Consider the following 24,562-nt stretch of genomic DNA (forward strand, 5'->3'; position numbering starts at 1 on the left):
TTATATTTCAACTCCATTTAACTCAAGCGTAGATTTTAGAAGTATTTTAGAGTTGAATTTCAATATTTAGACCGATTTTATTTAAATGCGTAACCTAGACCTAACGTAGACCTAGAGTAAACATAAGATACAAAGATTCAAATAGTTTGAAATGTTACTATCTTAGTTTTAAATAGGGATGATGACTAGGTAATTAAATCGAAATTCTATTTAGTCCGTCAGACAGATAATTAGAAAATATTAGACTCATATTTTTTTTATTTTTTCCATAATCCAATAATTACAGTATTCTATTGAGTTGAAATATCGCGTGACGTCACTTTTGAGTAAAAATTCTACTCAAGCGTGACGTATCGCGCCATTTCAACTCGATGTAGCACTGTTATTATTGAATTATGAAAGAAAATAAAAAATATGAGTCTAATATTTTGTAATTATCTGTCTGACGGACAAATAATTGAAATTTTGTCATCTAGCCTATTATCATACACACTATTATAACATTTTATTACCTATTGCATCAATGAAAGAAAATTGTCTAAATAATTATCAGCGTTCTTTGTACGAGTATCTATCTAAATTATGAAAGCTTAAAAGTCTGGAAAACAACAAACTAAATAAAATAGAGCGTTCAAATAGCAAATTCTTCACCTCTTTGTGGTTAAACGTTAAATTTATTTACTGTTTGACAAAGTTATTCTAAACTATTCAATTCCAGAAACTAAAGTTGAGAAGGTTAAATAAACTTTATAAAACAGTCTTAATTTCGATTGATGATTAAATTTCAGCGAAACGCTCAAAGAACAATAATCCATTTATAATTAAGTTTAATTAACTTACAGTTTATCTAATTGCTGTAACTTAATCTCTGTATAGTTTGAGGTAAACTAAATAATTAGTATGGAAAATTGGAAAATTAATACGAAACGAAATTATTAAACTCAAAAAGAAGTCTTTATCGCGATTCACGTAATCGAAATCGCTTGACTTTAATTAATTAAAACATAATTACTTATAACCACAATTACGATAAAAATTTTGGAGAATAATTCACTCAAATGTCGAAGAAATAGTTGATCAAAATGGAATACGATACATAAATAAATAAATGGAATAAAGGTTAAGTATATTCATATCATTACTTCTTCACATACACCTTTATTTTTTTAAAAAGACTATATCACTAGAGTCTGTTTAATAAAACAACTTTTAATAATGAAAATAAAATAAATACCTATTCAGATGATCATTTTGCAATTATGAAGACAAGGTCAGACAGACAGAATTAAATTCGCATTCCTCATAATAGCATAGGTCGTCCAAAAAAGTAAATATATTTTCATCTGATACCCACTTGACTTTGTTATTCGTCTGTCGGTCATCCACTAGCCCACCGGCTGATAGCCGAGATTAGTTTACGGCGATCAACCTAATGTGTTTACGGCTTAGTAATTGAAAGCGTTTGAGCGCTCGTAAAGCGATGCGTTATGGCACTTATACCACTGCACAACAGCATTTCTGATGATTGGGTTATGTTACATGATATTAGTCCAATTTTAAATGACAATTTCAAATCTGTGATTGAAATATCTGTATCAGCTCTGGTTAAAAAAATATGACACTTGGGTCTTTTTGTAAAAAAACACTCTTTTTTTAGAAATGATCCTATTTTATGAAGTTGTTAAGTTGAAAAAACTTTCTTTTATTTGACTTCCTTGCTGATGCTGAAGGCAGACAGCTCTTCTGAATGATTCAACAGCAGTCAGCCATCATGTGTGCATTCCAGTGGCCCTGATAGGGTCCCTCTATCGTACGAAGGCCCTGGTGGATTTGCTCGCCATGTTCTTCACTTAGATCCTTAAGAGTTGTGATAAAATTGTTCAGGTGATTGCGAAAAGAGTGTAATTCGATATTTATATTACATCCAACCAAAAAAACATGTTTGTAAGTGACTCATACGTTGTTCGATGTGTAAGAATAGTAAGATTTTTTCTGATTTTCCAAAAAAAAAATTAAAATGCCAAAATAACTCATTCCATGTCTTTTCGGAAGACTTGAAGATCCTAAATCTCTAAAACGATCGTTTAAACCATCTTGGCTACATGGTTTTGAAAATTTCGGGTCACATTCAAAGTCTCTACCACACTGACAGTTTTCGCCTCAAAATCCTCATGTGAAGTATCAACATGACGTTCAGGTGACTTCTTAGGGTTGAAAAGACGTCTACATGCCAAACGTATGCAAGGAATTACTATTTAGTTCAATATTTTTTGGTTAATACCATTTTTGTTCAAAAATAAAAATAACAGTCGTCGCGATGGTTCAAGGGTTCCTTTCAGATCATAGCAGTTTCGTACCTAAATCTACACATATTCTTATTTGTTTATAAACGTAAAAACTCAACGCATCTTTTCCACGCCTTTTGCGGAATTCAAGGCTTATGTTTCATTTCCACTGGGTCCCCAAACTAATTTTTTTAAGCCAATTTTACGAACTTTGTCACATTAAACCGGATTATTTAAACATATCCTCTCCGCAAATGAAACAAAATTGATTTAGATAATTCACACAAACACTTCTTAATGCTACCATATTAAATTATACAAAGAAAACATAGTATTTTTTGAACTGTCGGCGAATTAAGACTGAAATTTAGCAATTTTTGAGTGAAAGCTATAACACGTAAACAAGAGCTGCTACGAAAAAATGGACGGCAGATTCAGAATCAGCGACGTCAAATTAGTAAACATCATGTAATGAAAGTCGATCATCAGCCAAAAGTTGCAATTTTGTTGTGCAGTGTACTAGATGATATCGAAGCGATTATGAGCTATTAAGCAAACTGTCCTTGGGAGAAACTGCAATATTTTTGTGTGGGTCTTTAATTTTTTTCTTACCAACGCGTAGTGTGGACAGGCCTCCCACTAGGTGGACCGACGATCTGATGAAGGTTGGGGGAGGCGACTGAATGCGGGCGGCGCAGGACCGGTCTTTGTGGAAATCCTTGGGTGAGGCCTTTGTCCAGCAGTTGACGTCATTTGGCTGAAACGAACGCGTTATCGTCTCAACACTTGATGGATTGATGACTTATAAAAATGATAGTTGGCCCACATGTTGTCCCGAAGTGGTGGTAGCGCTAACTGTATTTGAGACGTTATAAGCGCCCTGGAAAGAGCCTCAGTACTGAATAAAGCCTTGACTTTGAATTAAAGAAACGAGATAATTAATTAATCATCATACTCAAGGAATTTCTAAAAAAACGATTGCAAACACGCTGTCTCATACATAAGTCCACTTTTTTATAGGCTAGAATGCGTGGTAAGTACCTACCTATCTAATAGTAAGTACTTCTACAGTAGTAATATTTTTAAACAAGCAAACAGTGGTAACTGAGTTTGTTGCCGTGTTCTTTTCAAAATGTTTATACCATATTACACACCATAATCCATAATCCAGATTATCAAATTCAAAACCTTTTTTTAACCGAACAAAATGGAAAAAGCTCAATAACACTTTTTATATTCCCACTGCTCATTTACCTACGTGTCCATTACACTTATATTCCATTTGGCATAAAATAAAGTGCACAAAATCGCCAATTCAGCTTTACAATATTTATTTCTCCCAATAGAATTGAAGCCTCCATTTCAAGCAAATACGCATTTAAACTAAACCAATTACAAAAACCATTTCAACTGTAAAAACTCCAATTCATAGCACGCGGTACGAAACTTTTGTTTAAAGTAATAATGTTAATACAATGGCCAGTGTTGGGAAACTCTGTATGGATAATGTTTTTCGTAAAAAATATCCGAAAGTATCCCTTTCCGCATTCAAAAAATCTTTAACGTTTGTCAGTAATAGGTACCTGTGATTATAAAGACTGAGTTGTACCATCTTACTTTGACTTTAACAAAACGTCAAAAATCTGTCAAATTCCATAAAAAAACACCGGTTATTGATAAAGTTACTGTTAAACTAAGATGGTGCAATCCAGCCTAAGACATCAAATTGTGAATCATAAGTACTTCGATATCTCGGATGATACCTTAAGTGAAACATGTCGATTTTATAAATCCATAAAACATAAAGATGTTCCACATCATAACTTACTTAGTTTAAAAATTGAAAAATCTGTAATCGACAAAGATTTCGCCATTTTCAACTGAGTTTCTTTGTAATAGTTTTTCAAACACAATAACAGTTACTTTCGGATATTTTCGGATACTAATGATGCCTACAGTGCACATGGCCCATTAGCCAGAAGAAAGTGCCTACAAAAAAGGCCGATTTTGGAAAAAACAATAATAGTTTAATTTGCTGAAATGGCAAACAGTGTTTTACTAAAAAAACTTTTGTAACTTAAATGGTACTAGAAACTGCCTACTAAATAACACTAATGCCCGTATTCACAAAAGCAGCAAATTGAACGTGCAGCGTTGAATAGAGCTCTGCGATTGGTTCGTGTGTCACCCTGTGCATCCACGCGCACTGTGAGACCTCATAGTATTTTTTTGGAAATACGGGCGAAAATACCCATCACTTCGGATACCATGTTCCCTTTCCCTCACTAAATACTCTCAAACTTGTAAAACTTGTATCTCAATGGTTGTTCTCAACATTTTGTTTAAAATTCCGACAACTTGTACTCGTATCTACGGAACCCTCGCGTGTTCTAAATGTTTAGAATACATTGTGGATTCACTTTCGGCGTGTTTCATATCAAAGTTGCGATTTGTATGGAAATTCTACATTCTAAAGCGTTTGCTGGAAAGTTTTTTCTAGAAATATTCTGTTGTTAGATGTGATAGCATGCTATTTCTCTACCTGCTGCTGAAGTAAAATTTACATCAGAAATATTATTAGCTTAACAATATTTACTTTCAGTGTTAGTTGTGCAATGAAATGTTTATTTTTCCGTTTTTTTTTTAATTTTTATAGACCCCGCCGATACCTAAAACTGATAAATTATATTCATAAATCTGTTAAAAAATCAATTCATTATGAAAAAAACTTAGTGAGATGGTCGCCACTGTTTTCGTCTGACAGAACTCGATAGAATATTATTTAACACTAGTGGCCGCCTGCGTCTTCGTACGTGTGGATCCCGTTTTACCCCCTTAGGGGTGGAGTTTCGTAAATCGGTTCTTAGCGGATGTCTACCTCTACACCCTATAAGGAACCTACCTGCCAAATTTCAAGTTTGTAGGTGTTACAATTTCATAGATTTCGTGATGAGTGAGTGAGCTAGTCAGTCAATCAGTGACCTTTCGCTTTTATAGATAGATGGATGAACCAGGGGGAAACCTTTCCATCACAGTCTCTGAGAGAATCTAAAGGTCTCAATTAATTAAGAAACTAAAATAATAAGACACGGGTCTTAACGCGACGTTTATTAATGAGTTACATATGTACTCACGGCTTGACGTTTCAGCCGTGGTCATAAGCAGACAGGCGGTTTGCGGCGTCGTCAAGCCGTGAGTACATAATGTAACTCATTAATAAACGTCGCGTTAAGACCCGTGTCTTACTATTTTAATTGAAATGGAACGCGAAAGATTAAAATCTTATAATTAAGAAACTCTTCTTAGACCATCACAAACATCATTATCTCAAAGACCGAGTTGACTCAAAATCATCCAACTTGTCCCAAGGTTTAAAAATCAAAATGGGTCGTGACCCATAACTGAAGTTTATAAACAAGTTAGTGGAATTCCCTTGCTTGTTCTTTGTCCTTTTGTTCCATGGGGCATAATCAAAAGTTTTGATTGTCCCGAATTCGAGGGATATTGCCCGTTATGTTGTATCCTACAGGAAGTGTTGTGAGATTTGTATGTCCTGTCTTGTTGAAGAGGTCATTGTTCTTTAAAGTGGACTGTGGGTCAGTGATAGTAGATAATAATGCCGTGTATAGTTCTTGCAACTCACGAAGGCAAGTGAGCTTTAGTTGTGTGAGTGTACGTGTACTGTACATGCTCATGTCTGTCAAAACTTTTCAAAAACGAACGAACATTTTCAATGGGGATGTTTCCTGGGTAAAAAAGCAAGTTTTAATTATTATCAAAAACTACTCGACACGTATTTTTCACTTTTTAAAACTAATGAAAATGTAAAGAGATAAAGCATGCCAAAGTTCTAAAGAAAAGGTCCGTGACGTCAGTGAGTGCGTAAAAGTGCAGCACTTTATGACGTCGAGCGGAACTTCAACGCACTATACGTAACTTTGTAATTTGTTTGATTGACAATTAAAAATGTATGTGTCCAATATTTTTTTATATTAAAATTGACGGACAAAAAAATTTTTTTTAGGAAACTAGCCTATTCGGTCCAGTAGTTTCGGAGCCTACCTGTCAAACAGTCAATCTTTTTTCCTCTTTATATTATTAGTGTAGAAAACAATCGTTTCAAACAAACACAAGAACATAAAAAAATCTGAATCACCAGTTTATTAACTTAGGTCATTAAGTATTTGTACACTCGGACGTAATATAGCGCGAAATTCTTATGATCTATTATTGCATCTCATTCGTTATACACCGACCCCTATTACGTTTATTTTTATTGCACCTGTTTCGTCTGCCCTACGAGTATTATTAGGAAGGGGATGTGTTCCCGAAATGGCACACCGGTTATAATGCAAAAAGGTAGAGAAAGCTTAATCAAAGTGTAGGATCATCTATACTAATATTATAAATGCGAAATGTAACTCTGTCTGTCTTGCTTTCACGTCTAAACCACTGAACCGATTTTGATGAAATTTGGTATAGAGATAGTTTGAGTCCCGGGAAAGGACATAGGATAGTTTTTATCCCGGTTTTTGAAACAGGGACGCTCGCGATAAATTTTTTTCTGTGACAGACAAAATTCTAATTTTATAAAATGTAGAGAATTAGTCTAAATTACACGCCGTCTGACGTAGCTCCATTAGATCAACGATTTGAAAAATTACCATTTACGGAATTTCAAGTATAGTTAGGGCTCCAACGAACTTGGAAACAAAAACCTATTTTGTTTAAATTATCGCTCTTTTTACAAAATTCAATCAAAGCCCAGAATCACTCTCTTAGCACCACACTGACCCACAGAGTTGATAATTTGTGCGGCACACACTGACAAAATTTAACGTGGATTAGCGGTGAGTGAGGTGGGCTGAATTTTGTCAGTGTGTGCGTGCGCGCCGCATACGTATTGGCGCGCGCTCACATACAAACCACGCTCGGTGCGTTTCTATGAAGATGACCTACTCATTTGTATTTACGCTGGTATTGAGACTACTCAATATATCTGTGGTATGTACCAGTTTTGACCGTTTCATGGTTCTTTTGTTATTCAGATTGGCGGAAGAGGGAGTACGGCTTAATTGGAGTATTTGGACGGATTTTTATTGGTTTCATTGCATGAAATTTGTATTTCGAGTATGCCAATTGACATTTTTGGGTCGGTTTTTTGAGATTTTGACGAATGTAGGTAGATATATGGAACTTGCATGACTGTGAAGATCTATTTAGGTAGGTAGGTATTTGGGTAAAATTATTGATAACGGCAAGGATATTCAAAAGAAAAAATACTTTGATTTCAATTTTACGAAAAAAAGTAGAAAGAAAAAAAATGTTTACGAATTGCTCAATCATGTAGTTAAATAGGAGAAAAACAGAAAAGAAAAGAAAAAATGTATTAAAAAATAAAAGAACTGTTGAGTGAGATTATGTAACTACATAAAAAAACATACTTTAAGTACTTAAACAATTTACTGAACTAGATGACTCATCTGACTATAATGCCTTTCCTTGGCCTATGCTAATTAGTGACTTTTCCAAAGACGTCAATGCTAATATTTACGTTTTCATTGTTTCAGTAGACACACTGAAGGCAGCGTGATGCATCGGAGGATCGAACCCGCGACAAAATGAACACGAAGAAGCCTCAGAAACAAAAAACTGAGACTGTGAAGAAGAAAGCTGTGAATAAACTGAGTGAACAATCAGTGATGAGTTGTCTATGAGTGTAACGATGGTGGTGATGAGTGACACTAATGATCGCGGTAGCGGTGAAGAAAAAACAAAACGAGCGAGATAAAGGTGAGAATATACATTTAATACTACTTTTCCCGTGGGTTCACTCGATCAAATGTTGATCTGTTACAGAATGCATTATTTCACGCGCGTGTTCCCCTTGAAAATCGGGATAGATATTATTCTATATTTTTCCCTGGGTCTCAAACTTTCTGGAGGATATTCCATCAAAATCACTTCAGTAATTTTTGCATGAAAGAATAGTGGTTACCTGTTGAAAATTACAGCACTCTGGAAGATGGAGGAGGCTTACTAGTAGGGTCCTATTGGCACAATTAGGGAACGGAACACTGGAAACGAAATGCGTAAAGCATCAAGACATAGACCACAACTGCCGGTCAGTGACCTGACCAGATGGTTCACGACCTCTGCCAGCTGTCTTTAAACTGTCTTAATTTATACTAATGTAGTTACTGCCAAGTCATTATCTAGCAGTATTGATTATCAAATTATTTTAGAAAACGATTCCACTGAAAAATTAATCTCGCGTTTCCAACTTTCCAAAAGCTCAGAGAAATTCGTGATTATTATAAACTAGTTTGAAATTTCGTGAAATTTTACTCCACCTTTAAAAATATTATTTGATATTCCAAAAAGGTACCGAAGACCAAATTAAGAACCTTAAGAATTTGGCTCCTTTCATTCATTATTCATATCTTTTTAATTTGAAGATCATAACAAGACCTTTCTATATTTGAGCTTGCTTGATGAGAAAAGTCTTCATTAAATGGATAATGATCTGGTATTTTGGTCGCGGTTTTTTCTTTACAAAAGTATATTAATAGACACGCATTGCACATAATATTTATGAACATAACTGCCAAAAAGTCACTACTAATATTGGTTCTAAATCTATCTAAGGAGAGATTATATTAGTGACTCATGTCGAAGTATCCACTAAAAATATTATCAGACAAGACAAGACTACAGTGGTTTAGGCCTCAGACCTGATGTCGAGTAAAGCTTCTAACTCTGCAAACCTTGACTGTACAAGCCCTAAATAAACGAACCCTTAATCGCTGTGATGAGAAGACCCTAATAATAGTTTACATGTTATACACCTGCTCTAGTTTTTAGTGTTATCCCAGTATAATAATACTACGTACAGAAAATTTTCTTCTCGAAGATATAAAATGTATACTTAATTTCGTCAACAATATGGTGTAATTTAGCTTGTCTCAGAGGCAAGTAACGTTTCGTTTACATAAATTATGTCAGTGATCAGTACTGTGCCGATGCGATATGGATGATAGCTACAAGAAGCTGCATACTGTGTCGCCGTCTAGAGCACCACATGCGTATTTTTTCTTCTTTCCATAGCGAATATTTTTATACAATGGGTGAGGCCCTGTCCAGGAGGGCGAATTCGTCGCGAATGTCTTAGCGCGAACACGATCGTATGTATGAAGCGATTTACGCGCGAATTTTCAACTCGCGCATGTCTTGTGGACGCAATGTATTGGCTGCTAGTATCTCGCCAACGCGCGTATGATTTCTACGCGCGTAGGATTCGCGACAAATTCGCCCTCCTGAACATGAACTGAAGGTGGTAACGCTCACATATGTCACTCACAGTGAGTGACGTCATATGCGACTACTCGCTCGTGAATCACTTGTGGATTAAACTCGCCGGCGGGTGCGCCGCTCGTATTTTGTTTTCAATGCCTACTCAGGGAGATGAATAGGCCCTAGTGTTATCAACAAGAGGGATAATCAACCTTTTGCCCTCAGATCGCCACACATGGATCGCGTAAACGGCACCCACATCGGGCCGTCGAACGCGACCGGCGACTATGGCGCGTACAACGCGACCGAGGCGGGCGAGTGGACCGACAGCGTGGTGTTCAAGCTGCGCACCTGCGTGCTGCTGCTCATCGTCATCATGGCGGTGCTCGGCAACATGCTGGTCATCGTCAGTGTCATGAGGCACAGGTACAGTCATATGCGTATCATCAAAGTCATCTAAGAAATCAACTGCAGAAGTATCATGGAATCCTTTAGTGCATGACAGCTGATGGGGCAACAGGGTTCTAGAGTGGAGGCCACGTACCGGCAAGTGTAGCGTAAGGTGTTTTTTACCCAAATGGTGGACAGACGACCACATAAATCTTCATCGTCATCATGGCGGTGCTCGGCAACCTGCTGGTCATCGTCAGTGTCATGAGGCACAGGTACAGTCATCAAGTCATTTAGTTCAGTTACTGCCGCTGCAGTGCGGTATCATGAAGACAGTTAGTGCATAAGTAACTTGAACGACAAACGCGGCAACGTGACGTGAAGAGACGCGACGCGACTCGATTCGAAAGTATCTAGTAGTCAATGTATACAATAGCAGCCTACCTAGTCGCATGAGGCACAGGTAAAGTATACTCAAATACGCGTATCACTATCACGTCTTTTGCTGTGACAGTAGCACGATTATTTCTAGTTTGACAGAAGCATAATGAAGAATTTAGTCTACACTTCTCACCCTGCCTGGCTAGGAGACAGGCCTGATCCCATATTTGTCAGCTACTGCCACTGCACACCACACAGAATACGAAAATAAATGCCACTACACAATAGTATCAGTATCGTGAAGTTAATTGGGGCATAAGTTACTGCAGCTGCAGTGGCAGTAGCATTACTCTTTCTAATATACCAAAGGCATATGAAGGATTTGGTTTAGGATACTCTCCACGTTGCGGACAGGATTAAGAGGCTTGATGTTCCCATATTTTTGTTCCTTTTTTACATCCACGGTAAGAGTGGAAATGGTCCTATTTTGTTCTGTCGGACTCGGAACCATGTCATATAAAAGCCAAGAACAGTGTAACTAAGGGAACCACTATCCTTAAAATATCGAATTCATTTTACCCATTTGTTACAGAAAACTCCGGGTCATAACCAACTACTTCGTCGTCTCCCTCGCGTTCGCTGACATCCTCGTTGCGATGGTGGTCATGCCTTTCAACTTCAGTGTCCAGTTCAACCAGCGCTGGGTCTTCGGGGAGACCATATGCGACCTATGGAACTCTTCGGACGTGTACTTCACTTCGACCTCCATACTCCATCTGTGCTGCATATCGGTGGATAGATACTATGCGATCGTGAAACCGCTGAAGTACCCGATTAAGATGACGAAAAAGGTTTGGTCTTTTCTTGAGTTTGACAGATTTTTGACGTTTGTTAAAGTCAAAGTAAGATGGTGCAACCCAGCCTAAGTTTATGACTGATGTAGGTATTAATAAAAATAAGTTTTCAAAGATTACGAATAATAAAAATGTCAGTTTCTATCCTCAGAAAAATACACGCGAAAGTCACAAAAATTAATAATCATACAAAGATACTTCAATCGTTTCTTGTCAGAATTATTTTCTAATATTAGATTAAAATTATGTGTTCTTAAGAAAGTGGTTAAAAATAGTCATACATTCATTATTGCTTGTAGCAACTGCTGAGTGCTGACGTACGTTTGCCTATGGTAATTCATTAAGCCTAGGGTTGTGATCTCAGTAGCTACAACCTACCTACACGATTAGAATAAGCATCTATGACGTAAAAACTAAAATATGTTATAGGCAATCATAGGTAACGTGACATAACACTTAAAGATACCTCACAGAAAACACTTTAAATCAACGACTGCATGGATAAATCGAGATTTGAGGAACGCGGGTTTGAAGCTCGCCGTCCGGTGAACTAACGCCCGTTTTTACAAACATTACTATGAGGTCTCACAGTGCGCGTGGACGCATAAGGTGACAAAATACAGAGCTCTATTCAACGCTGTGCGTTCGATTTGCTGCTTCACTAAGCATCGTTTGCGAATACGGACGTAAGTATTGTGGTGAACGCACTTGTAACATAAGCGTATTTAGCTTACCACGAGCGATCAATAGGACTAAAACTGACACTTCTAGTATTTATCTTTCCAAAGTAAATAGCTTTAAAAAAAATCACCATTTAATCCACTCCCGTCAGCTGTAAGCCGTGAGCTTTCAATGTCAACTCCACATGTTATAAGTGATTGCCACGGAATGACCTCATCACGGCAGTCGTCACGTAAAACACTTAGCTTATGAGCCACGAAGATGGAATTACCCGCTTCTTCTATTATTTCACCAAAAAGCCTATTTTATCACTGTCTTTTTAGTTGACAGAGATTGAACGATTAAGTGAGTTAGTTTTGTATTTTAAAATGTACATACCACGGAACCTTCTAACTATAACATTATTACTTACATTAATTATATTAATAAGTTTTCCAACATAAATATTATGTAGTTGGACTTGTCTGTCGGCTTTATCAGACATTATTATTAATGTGAAAAATTTAATATTGAATTCTTGCGATGCAGCCGCCTTTGAATTTTAATGCCTCTTTAATTAGTAACTTCGGAATCCCGAAATTACTTTTCGAAGAATCTGCAATTCCGATGTATGAATTTTACATTTTCGTCCTTTTTATTTTAATTAGAAATCCCGTTGTGTTACGTCATGATATTTTTTTATTCATTATCTTACAATGAATTATTTCTCACTACATTCTTTTAATATTCAAATTCAGTAACGAAAAAATCCTGAACCATACAGTTATTAAACGACCAGCTGTTTGCATTGTTCCTTTCATCCATTACAAAGCATACAACAACGTCCAATTCAACGTGACCTGGATTAAAAATTCGATTACGCAAACTATTCACAACTTCAAAAAGGAATTGATTACTTTTCTTTCCCCAGATGGCGTTCGTCATGTTGGCAGCGACATGGTTGAGTCCCATCACGATATCATACGTGCCTATCTTCATGGGCTGGTACACCACGACAGACTTCCTCGAGCACCGAGTGAGCGATCAGTGCGAATTCAAAGTGAACAAGCCATACGCCGTCATATCCAGCTCAATATCGTTCTGGATACCGTGCACTATCATGATATTTACATATTTAGCTATATTTAAAGAAGCTAATAGACAAGAAAAGGCGTTACATGCGAGAGCAGGCAATGCTATGCTCATGCATAGGCATTCGCGAGAGGTGGGCGACAAAAATGGCGCCCTCCACATTAATGCCACCACCCCAACGAAGGACAGAAATATACTGAAGATGAAGAGAGAACATAAAGCTGCCAGGACTTTGGGCATCATCATGGGTGCCTTCATCTTATGCTGGCTGCCTTTCTTCTTATACTACGTGTCGACGTCTTTGTGTGACTCGTGTAGCGTCCCAGACGTTGTGACTGTTATCATGTTCTGGACTGGTTACTTTAACTCAGCGTTGAACCCGATTATATACGCGTATTTCAACAGAGACTTCCGTAACGCGTTCAAGAACACCTTAGCCTGTGCTTTCTGTAGCTTCTGCAGGCGTAACGCTTCTGATCTGGACGCTATGGAGCGGTTAGATAGAAGAGGATCAGCGCAATTAAGAGTGCCGGTTCCTTCTAGAAGAGCGTCAGATCTGGCATCCCTCTGATCGTATTTTACTACAGCGGTTTGAGGCCTATTTGAATCTCAACGAAGCGGTGTACTTACTTAGTAGTTTGGTGTAATGAGCTGTGAAGTTGTCAATAAAATAGTATGATTGACATCAAAAGGATATTTGGAACATGCCATATGGAACTAGTTTTAAGTCAGTTTGAATGTTATAGACATTTTGTACAGAGTGGATTTTAAATACAAATATATGGAAATATAAAAGTTTTGATAAATAATTAACTAATATCTGAGTGGATGTAGTTTGTGAAACTATCTAAAGCTGGTCTTCAAATGCTTCATACAGGGTGACAGGTAAAGCGATACATTCCTTGAAAGGGGTTAAAGTAGAGCTCATTTGCAGTCATTTAAGTCATATGACACCATGTCCGAAACTTGTTCATTTCCAAGTTATTCAAGATTTAAGTATTTTTTTAAAAATCTCCAGTTTTTATGTTAAAATGTACCCTTGTAATGAAGAATACGGAATAATGTTAACTTTTTTGTTGTATTCGTATAGCTAAATAATAAGATTGACATTTTAAATTAAAATTTGCAAGAAAGAATCGTCATTACTCAAGTAAAAGCTAAAAAACTATGTATTATTTTGCAAAAAAAATATGTTTTAGGTAATTAAACGAAGAATTTCCAAGAAAAAATGTATGGAATGTTGTGTACAAATTACAGAATTTAGTTCCTTGATTTATTAGCTATTCAAAAAGGTACAGGTGTTTAACAAACACTACTTAATTATTTTTTTATTTGAATTTAAACGTCTAGTAAGATACTTTCATAAAAAAAATAATAAATAAAAAAGTCACACTATCAACTATTCTTGGGTCTCAATAAATGAAAAACTTAGTATTTTAATAATAATTGTATCACCTAATTTTATTTAGGTACATTATTTTAAGTCCTGCTCAAACTGTGAGCCCCGTCTTCTAATACAAGCTCGTAGTCTGATTCTCACTTCTGTTTTTGTGACTCTTGTTGTCAAACTTTGCTGAATATCTTGAGGTGCCCTCTGAATGCGCTCACGAAGCTTTCACACACACAGCACACTTTCGGCTCAGTGTACGCCAATGGATGGATCAACAATATCCACTTCGTTGGATTGGGCGATGTGGACCCATTCCTTGGCCAGCCAGAAGTCCGAATCTGACCCCTTGCGATTTTTATTTATGGGGTCACATGAAGTATCTCTTGTATGTAACCCCCGTAAACAACGAGCAAGAGCTTCGTGAGCGCATTCAGAGGGCAGCTCAAGATATTCAGCAGTTTGACAACAAGAGTCACAAAAACAAAAGTGAGAAACAGACTACGAGCTTGTATTAGAAGACGGGGCTCACTGTTTGAGCAGGACTTAAAATAATGTACCTAGATAAAATTAGGTGATACAATTATTATTAAAATACTAAGTTTTTCATTTATTGAGACCCAAGAACAGTTGTTAGTGTGACTTTTTTATTTATTTATTTTTTTATGAAAGTATCTTACTAGACGTTTAAATTCAATTAAAAAAATAATTAAGTAGTTTTTGTTAAACACCTGTACCTTTTTGAATAGCTAATGAATCAAGGAACTAAATTCTGTAATTTGTACACAACATTCCATACATTTTTTCTTGGAAATTCTTCGTTTAATTACCTAAAACATTTTTTTTTTGCAAAATAATACATGGTTTTTTAGCTTTTACTTGAGTAATGACGATTCTTTCTTGCAAATTTTAATTTAAAATGTCTATCTTATTATTTAGCTATACGAATACAACAAAAAAGTTAACATTATTCCGTATTCTTCATTACAAGGGTACATTTTAACATAAAAACTGGAGATTTTTTAAAAAATACTTAAATCTTGAATAACTTTGAAATGAACAAGTTTCGGACATGGTGTCATATGACTTAAATGACTGCAAATAAGCTCTACTTTAACCCCTTTCAAGGAATGTATCGCTTTACCTGTCACCCTGTATATTTGTCAACGAAAAGAAAAATCATTGTATCGTGTAACGGAAACTATTTTCATCTCTATTATATCTCAATTGTATGGAATTTTATTGACTAGCTTCGTTAGTACTATCTGTATATATATACGAGTATTTACCAAAGAAGTGAAACGTAACATCACTTTGATTCCTTGTAACCAAATATTGTATAGTATGGGTCATTAAAATATTAGGAAAATTATATAAATGGTGATTTTTTAAATATAGTGTTACTTTTAAAGTAATTTTAGAGGCTGAATTCTATATTAAAAGGCCTAAATATGTGTTAGTGTAATTATTCACAGTAAGGCCAAAGCATGTGAATGTAAATAAATAGTCAAATAATATTTAACTTATTATAGCAATTTAGTAAAGTAATAAACAAGGTATGATTATGTAAAAACGATTTATCAAAGTATTAACCATTAGAGTAATCAGTGTATTATATTCGTCTTATTATTTTTTCTATCGTAGATTCTAATGAGACAGTATTCTTCTATTGTTTTAAAAACAATACAAACACTATATTTCTATTTTTATAAAATTTGAAAATTTTTACGAATTTTATTTTCAATTTATTTATTGATGGTATATCTGGCACCTTTGTAAATAGATTTTTCTGATTGTTCATAAATTTAGAAATGTTCAAAGATTATTATTAGAGAAAGATTAAAATTCACTTTAGAATAAAATACATTTTTCATATTGTGAATTGGTTTTCCAAGTTTTAGGTCCAAGTTACTGAGGCATAATCAAATTATATTAATAATAATAATTTATAAAACGGGTGTTTCTCAGATAATATTCATTGACTTTTTGGACATTTCTAAAAGGATGAATTTAGTAAACCGCATAGATTATGAAATCGACTCTTTCTATCTCTTCCATTCGTTTCGGATTTTCAAGCTGTGTGAAAGAGATGGATAGATAACGTGTTATAGAAATCTATCACTCATAAGTATTGCGTGTGAGCGGAATTATCTATGGTCTTAATATTTTTCAATATTGTAATCTGTGCGGGTTGTAAATAAATAGATATAAAATATAAAAATAATGTAAATATTTAGTCAAAATAATTAGAAATAAATAGATTTTAATGATTTCATTTAAAACTTTTTAGGAAGATACGATAATGATATGGGGACAAATAACGCTTCAATAGAAAAAAAAAACAATTTTTAAAGTAATAATTGATGTGCTACGATTAACTTATTAACAAAACCGTTAGATTTGATGTGTCAGTGTTGTGTCAAGAAATATTATTTCTAATATAGTTGTAATGATAAAAAATTACTAACTCTTGTGAAATATGGGCAACTATCTCTATCTATATTTTTTCTTGTACCCTTTAAATACAGGCTGACGAAAGCAATAAAGTGTTTGAAAAATCTAATAGACATCTTTCAACGATTTTTTTTGCTTATTTTTTTGAGAAATTGTGAAAACATTAGTCAGTGCAAAGTTACTTTTAGATAATGAAGTTTAGAAAAGTCGTTTTTAATTTAAAATTTGTTTTCAAAACTAATTTTCCTCTAACCTTCAGGAAATATGCTGTTGTAAATTCAATGTGTCTTCCTTTGAATAAGTAATTAGGCTCAAATTATTATAGTGGATTTATTATAGAAAATAATTATTATTAAATTAGATTTAACGAATTTTATTATTAAAAATTGTAGCCAATTTTAGTGTCTCTCATTAATTAATTAAGTAGTATGTGAAAATAACGTCACATACAGCCTGTGTATTAAAATGAGTAATAAGAAATGGTTGTGAATTCTTTAGGTATTACAACAACTAACTTTCTAAAATCCATATCTGTTTAAAAGTTCTAAACTTTGACTTAAGTTCACTGACACTAAATTTAGGCTTTTCTTATTTATTATTTTTCTCAATTAATCGAATACTTAAAGTTTTATTGTGAAGGTTATTTTGGTACCAAGTTTACGCCGCATCACTAATATATTAAGTTTTAGCCGAAGATGTTTCGTCCTGATCATTGTGGTACGGTGAGAAAGAGATGTCCAGAGTAACCCTTAATGTCTTAAATTTATTCAATGCACAATCTACACTAAATAAAATTTTCAGTACAACACTGATAAATTTTGACAGTTAATTGAAACTTTTTTTAACAAAAATGTGGGCAACTAAGTACCAATTGAGCCTTTAATTTTTTTTAGTTGAGATCCGTCCATTATTTTGTTCTCACTGTAGCCTTTTCTATAGGTAGCAAATCTAACTTTTAGAATGCACTTTGACTCCTAAGGACTGTACCACACTAAATGGATCGGCAGCGCTACTTGCTAAATACATTAAAACTAGACCGTCAAGGTAGAGCTATCCCCAAGAAGAAAACGATACTCAAAGTTGGAACTTTGTTTAACTATTAAATCAGATCTATTAAAATTGAGTTGACCAACTACGGGACTATTCCCACCTCTCGTTCCCATCGCTGCAACTCCAGTGAAGCCAGGATCTACAGCTTGACCGCCAATAAAAAGTCAACTAGTGAGGGTCAAATTTGTCCCTTTTTTTTAAGGGACGCGCGCTGGTAGCTTGAAGAGCTTTTCCAGCTTCACCGGCAGAGTGGCGAGTACAGAAGGTACTCTAGCCGTTTGGCGATCCTAAAGTTAATTCATTTGTAGTTGACCAACTAGTGACGTCAAAGTTGCTTTGATTCACAAAATATATTGTGGAATCACGTTTTGTCACTGTTTTGTCACTTTACACAAAGTGGTCTTCTATTTAACAGGCTGACGACTTTGAGAAATTGCTTTAAGAATACTTAACTAGTCCTCAACTTTGAGTATTGTTTTATACGACAGGCTTATTATTTAAGAAAATATAGACAGAATGTATCAGATCAACTAAATGTATTAACATAGTATGAGCACTTTATTTTTGTGCATTAGCTTTAGCTGTCAGATGTAATATAAAACTAGAAATACGAAACAGCAATATGTAAATTTAAACTGTTTAATAGATGTAGTTCAATGTATAGAATAGTTTATCGTGAAATCAACGTTATTATGATTTTTTATAAGGTGCAGATTACTATGTTTAAAAGAGTGGACATATGGTAAAAAGAAAAACAATTTAAAAGTATTCACATCAGCCTACATTAAGAGTCTTTCCTCAATTGATTTTTAACTTTATATTCATAGAGTTGAAGTATAAAATCAATTTGTGGAACTTGTCATTTTATTGCTAGACTCAAATAACGTCGTATATACCACTTTTTTGTGAAAAGCAATCTTTTGGTAGGTTAAATATTTGTGAATAATCTCTAGCTTTATAGAAAAGCTCAGATTTGTTTGAAGGTTCCTTTACATTGATTTATAGCTGAAGATATGCCTTTAATATCGTTATTTTATAATATTGAAAACGTTATTTATCTTTGATATTTGAAAGATTGAGATTTCATAATACATAGGCTTAAATCGTGAAATGACTCTTTTAAGAAAAGATCCAGCAGCTACTTCAAAAAGCTGTTCACTTAATTTCGGGTCTATCTGTCACTCTCGCTTTGTGTGAGAGAGATGGTAACCTTCGAAACTTCGCAACCTTTTTTCGTAGTAGCCCCCCTAGTCTGTAGTAAGTCATCTTTAAAATTCAACCAATCACAAGCTTGAGTCCATACTTAAGTTCGATTCGAGTGACTTAGGTGCGAAGCGAAATACTTTCTATGTAACGTCTTATTATAAGTTCTTGCAATTCACGAAGGCGAGTGTGCTTACATGTGTAGTGACTCGCTACTGTACTGTACGTTTTTCAAAAGTTTTAATGGACATTACACTATCGTTATGTGCATGTACACGTACACAAGTAAAGCTCACTTGCCTTCGTGAGTTGCAAGAACTATACTTAGAAAAGTTTTCATGAAAAAATAACTTGTTAAAGGCAAATCTTGGTTATGAATCGATGTCGTAGATATTTATTATTGTTATAGAGTTGTTATTTTTTATCTGTTACATTCATTGGACTGAGTCCTTTATTTTGTTGACACAATTTTATTTTGTTGTTAGCTATTCAGAGTCTATTAATTATTATGCATAGTTTTGTTTGCTCATAGGTAATTTTGATCGAAACTTTTGTATGTCAAAAACTGAATCGTTAACTTCGTTACTAGTATATCTCATATACTCAAAATAAACGCACAATTTATGAAAATATTTACATTAATTTAATCACTTCGCAATGTTACAGAAGTTCCAACAATAAAGGGTAGTATAGAAGGGTTCAAATGTTACATTGCTACCTTTTAGGCTGGTTTCAGCGTCACGCGGACCGTCCGGTGCGGACCCGCTCCGCACGGTCAATCTGTATGAACTTCTAGGGAGCGTTTTAGAGTAATGCGGTCCGGAGGAACCGCTCCGCTCCCTAGCAGTTCATACAGATCGGCTGTGCCGAGCGATCCGCACTGACAGTCCGCGTGACACTAAAACCAGCCTTAGTGTATGTACGAGTAACAACACAAGCAAGCTCACAACTGAACTCAAGCTCGTAACACAAGCACAATTACTTAGTTTACCACTACTTAACTAGGTCTCGGTGTTTTTGTAAAATTCTAGTTTTGTTTCCAGTATTTTCACACGTCTCAATATTTTTTTATTTATTAACCCTACCACAGCTTTTGCCACTTAATTTTGAAGGATAAAACCATGTATAAAATATTTTAACAATTGAAGTATAGGTCTGCGAGCACGCAGAATTTTGTCCAATGAATCGCGCGAGCGATAAGGATGGGTAGCTTGGGGTCATTGGACAAAATTCTACGTGCTCACAGACCGGGCTTTAGAAGTTGACGGTTCAGTTTTTGACAGTATCTTCATATTATAAAGAGTTGTAAATATTATTTTGGATGCCATACGTGATGAATGGAATGGAATATAACTGTATTATTGCTATATTGAATAGACATGTTTAAATTATTTGACGGGATGCGTGAGATTAACCTATAGGTAGGTATTTACCTAATATGTGCGTGTAATCAGATGCTTTTTGCAAAATAAACGAAATTGTTTCGTAAATCTGTGGATATTTTATTTTGAAGTCCCTTTGTGTTATTTAAAATGCTTTATTAACAGTCAGAGTCAAATTAATGATTGTCGAGATGAAGCGAACCTCGTAATTGAGAATCGAAATATTTGTAATCGAAATACAGTTGTTTTACAGAACCTCTTAAACTAAATTAAGGCTGAGTTGCATCACCTAACTTTAACGGTAACTATAACGATAACCGGTGCGTTCTGTATGAAGTAAGACAGATTTTTGACGTTTTTTAAAGTACAGTAAAGTAAGATGGTGCAACCCAGCCTAACTATCAGTTTAGGACCATTCCCAAATGTCACATATCAAACAACGCATACCAAACATTAATATGCCAAAAAAAACTATAAAATATAGAAAGAAAGAAAGAAAGATACATTTATTACAATGGACATCACACAAATACAGGCAATTACATAGACATGACAGTGGCACATAATAATAAAAGAAGAAAAAATAAAAACAAGAGTAAACTGAGCAGTGCCACCCATTCACCAACAAGATGCCCACTGCAACGGGACCCCACTCAGCATATGCCTTGGCCCACGGTGACGAAGGCCACGGCGCTGGTTTTCAGTGTGCCCCATGCCGAGTGAGGGTCACGGACCATTGGTAAAATAAATAAAATAGTAAGCTGCATAAAATTGTCTAGATAAACATACATTAATAGTAATATTGGTGCACAGATAAATACAAAAGGCGGGAAATCGGTAAGGAAGATAAGACTACGTTTATTAAGAATACCTACTAATGAAAAGAATACTAATAAAAAGATATATACATAAATACGAGTGTACTCTTTTCACATTTACCGTATATTCCGGATTCGCACTGGGTTCTAGTCAAAGCATATACGAGAGAAAATCTATTTCGAACCGCACAACTCATTTTGGGCCTTTTCTAGAACAGCGCTAAAGCTTTTCACAGCTTGCCTTCCATTTTCAATACCCCAGACCTACTTTTAGCTAGACTTCGTGTCTTGCGTCCTAAATCCTAACTCAATAAAGTTTATCTTACACCGCATGAAAGTACACTTTTCCAATGGACTGACGATCGTATTTCAATGCGGCCGCTACCTGACCTTCAAAACACCTTTTTCTTTTTATAGCGAGTTCCATCTTTTTACCAAAATGGATCATTAAAATTCATCTCGCATTTTATAAAATTATGACCACTTTCTTCAACGAATCTTCGGAAAGGATGTCCATGAAAAACTTAGCAAGGTCCTGTATTACTTTTCGATCTTACTGCCTTATAATAAGGGGTATAATTCTAGCATTATTGCTGACCGGCCAGGGTTAGAATCATAGATGACTGTGCATCATAGAGGCATCAAAATATGATTTTAGTGGGTAGGTAACATAAGAAACTAGAAATAGCTCATGGTTAATTTGAAAGGATACAATATGGACTACAGTTAAATGTTGAAAGACTAATAGAAATTCAATTTTCACCAACTAACGAAATACCTTTATATAAAGTAGACAAGACCGGGTAACATGGAAAGCATTGGGGGAAGCCTATGTTCAGCAGTGGACGTCCTACGGCTGAGATGATGATGATGATGATGAAAGTAGATAAGAGGAAATTAATGCTCTTCAAATTTCTTATTTCTGAGGAAAAAATGCCTCAAGCCACGTTTAGTTTTAAGTTCTGGCTGTGGCTTACTTAAAGTGTTACTTGATTTTGAGTCGTACGAGTCTTTTTAGGCACAGTCATGTCAATTTAAAATCACTGGACCAGTAGCATAAAAATGCAAGTAGTGTAATAGAATAGAATATATTTTGGAATTTTCGAATGCTGAAGTTTTTTAATCAAATTCTTTTGTAAGCCCTTTTCAAGACACTTCTACACGTCCCAAATAAAGCTTGCTCTACCATCACTACAGAACAACACATCAGCGAATGCTGAGCTTGAATCGGCTTCTACATTATTACTAGTCTATGGTTCGAACCCAGGGCGTTTCAGTCATAAATCACAAGAGATTTGCATGTGAATGGCCCCTCCGTATCATTCCAGTGCGATTCCGCTAATTTATTCCAGTCTTGATATTCGAGGCTAGACTTTTTCGAGTAAGAGCTTTTTGTTGGGCATTGATAAATTGGACAGTATTGGACATCTTCCGTTTTTATAATGCTATTATGGGACTTTTGAGTTTACTAGGTAGATCTTGTAGGTCACTGCTAGGTAATAAACAGTATAATAAGGTAGCTTGCTTCATATTATCCCCTCAACTATTTATAAAGTTTCGTGGTAATGTTGATAAGAGTTGAACTCTAGCGAGCTGAATGAAAGTCCTTTGTTGAAATACTAAATTAGACAGACAAATTATAAAATCAGTTTCATTATCGTCATCATTAGGTATTTCTGCTGAACATAGGCCTCCCCCAATGCTTTCCATGTTGCCATGTTGCTAGCGGCCTGCGTCCAGCGCCTTCCTGCTACCTTTTCCTTTTAGTTAAGTGATGATATTGTCCAAAAAGAACCCGTCTGTCTAGTGAGGGATGTGTAAACCAAATTCTATATTTGCCTCTGATAAATTAGAGAGGGTTATGCACTTGGAGTGTGGACCAAATGAACTGATGATGATGAAGAAAACGTTAGGTCGTTTTTATAAGCTATATCATATTAATTAACACTGTCGTTGTTGTTAGGGAATTATTAATGTTACCTATACATTGAACAGTCACATCTAAGACAATTATTTTTCCATCTGAACACAATTTAATTTAGCAATATAAATGCAAAACAACCCAGTCACTGAATTATATAAAGCTGTGAGTACTCAAGTATATGTAACTCTTATAAAAATGTCGCGTCAAGACCCATGTTTCTCCATTTTAGCCACAAAATTATCCATGTAACTCATCGCTCAATACGTTTTCGTACTTCCAGCTTAATATCCGAGATACACGAACCACATGTCTTTTTCATTCGTGTATTTATATAAACAGACGACATTGAGTGGAATCAAGTCGTTGGAGTAAATCCAACGCATTAACTAATACGTATTAGATGGTATAAATAGAGAGAGACTATTGAATCTGTGGAGCGAGCGTGATGTCATACTTATTTGGGGAATTAACTCTGCCAATTTCCCTAATCGAATCGTTGGGTTCTACTTCCGGTTTTGGCAGACATTTATAGCTAACTGACCATGCGAAATTCGCACTACATTAACAGTCAATTAACTTCTTATTTTAGTATGCATCAGATTCTACAGGGTGTCTTTTAAATCGTTGGCATCCTTTTTAACTAAGACTCTACTCATGGTACATAGTACATTCCCTGAATATGACACAAATCCAATGACTTAAAATTTCATAAAATAAAACCTTGTACACTGTGGCATGTATTAGGTGTTAATATAACAAAAATATACAATATGTAACAAAAACACCGTCCGATCCGAAAGGGTCATAAAGTAGCTTTAACAACATTACCAAAACAAGTATCAAAATTACGTAATTAATAAAAACAATTTTTTTATCGATTTTTAAAGTCAATAAGTTTAGCAATGATTTACCCTACAACGGGGAAATTTTCAAAAAGCGTTAACACTCTGTCGCCGCGCGGCTTTTTTTAAGACGCTGGGGGTCATGACCTTATGACGTCGCTACGCGTGCCGGCGCATCTCTACATTCTCTACCCCTCCCGCGTACCCTCTACACCGCCGTTCGGATTGCCATGTAAGCTATTTTATTTTTGTAAATTTTGTATTTATTTTTCATGGGGTATTTTTTTTATAATATTTTATGAAAATTATTACACAAATGGAATCTTAACTCGATACCTATTAACACCTTAATGGATCGGACGGTGTTTCCGTTACATATTGTATAGTCTGATATGCTGTTAACTGTACAATCTAAACTCTTTAAAAGAACACACTAAAACAAATAAATAATAAAATTATGACAAAAAAACTCATTGGATTTGTCTCATATTTATTAGGGTACTATGTACCATGAGTAGAGTCTTAGTTTAAAAGGAATCAACGACTT

At 35.2% G+C, this 24,562-nt stretch overlaps 1 protein-coding gene across 3 annotated transcripts in view; it reads left to right on the forward strand.

The window, feature by feature from the left end:
* The window catches only part of LOC135083714 (octopamine receptor beta-2R), a 195,766-nt gene extending 181,530 nt beyond the window's left edge, over window positions 1-14,236 (forward strand). The window contains exons 4-7 of one of the 3 annotated variants that reach the window (XM_063978429.1): window positions 7,856-8,078; window positions 9,804-10,004; window positions 10,942-11,200; window positions 12,795-14,236. In XM_063978429.1, coding sequence (XP_063834499.1) covers window positions 9,814-10,004; window positions 10,942-11,200; window positions 12,795-13,526 — 1,182 coding nt within the window. In that variant the 5' untranslated portion in view covers window positions 7,856-8,078; window positions 9,804-9,813 and the 3' untranslated portion in view covers window positions 13,527-14,236. Of the gene's footprint in view, window positions 1-7,855; window positions 8,079-9,803; window positions 10,005-10,188; window positions 10,244-10,941; window positions 11,201-12,794 lie in introns of those variants that run through there. The other 2 variants (XM_063978431.1, XM_063978432.1) reach the window with 2 other exon arrangements.
* Window positions 14,237-24,562: the final 10,326 nt, after the last annotated feature.

This window comes from Ostrinia nubilalis, chromosome 24, assembly GCF_963855985.1.
Source record: "Ostrinia nubilalis chromosome 24, ilOstNubi1.1, whole genome shotgun sequence".
NCBI lineage: Eukaryota > Metazoa > Arthropoda > Insecta > Lepidoptera > Crambidae > Ostrinia > Ostrinia nubilalis.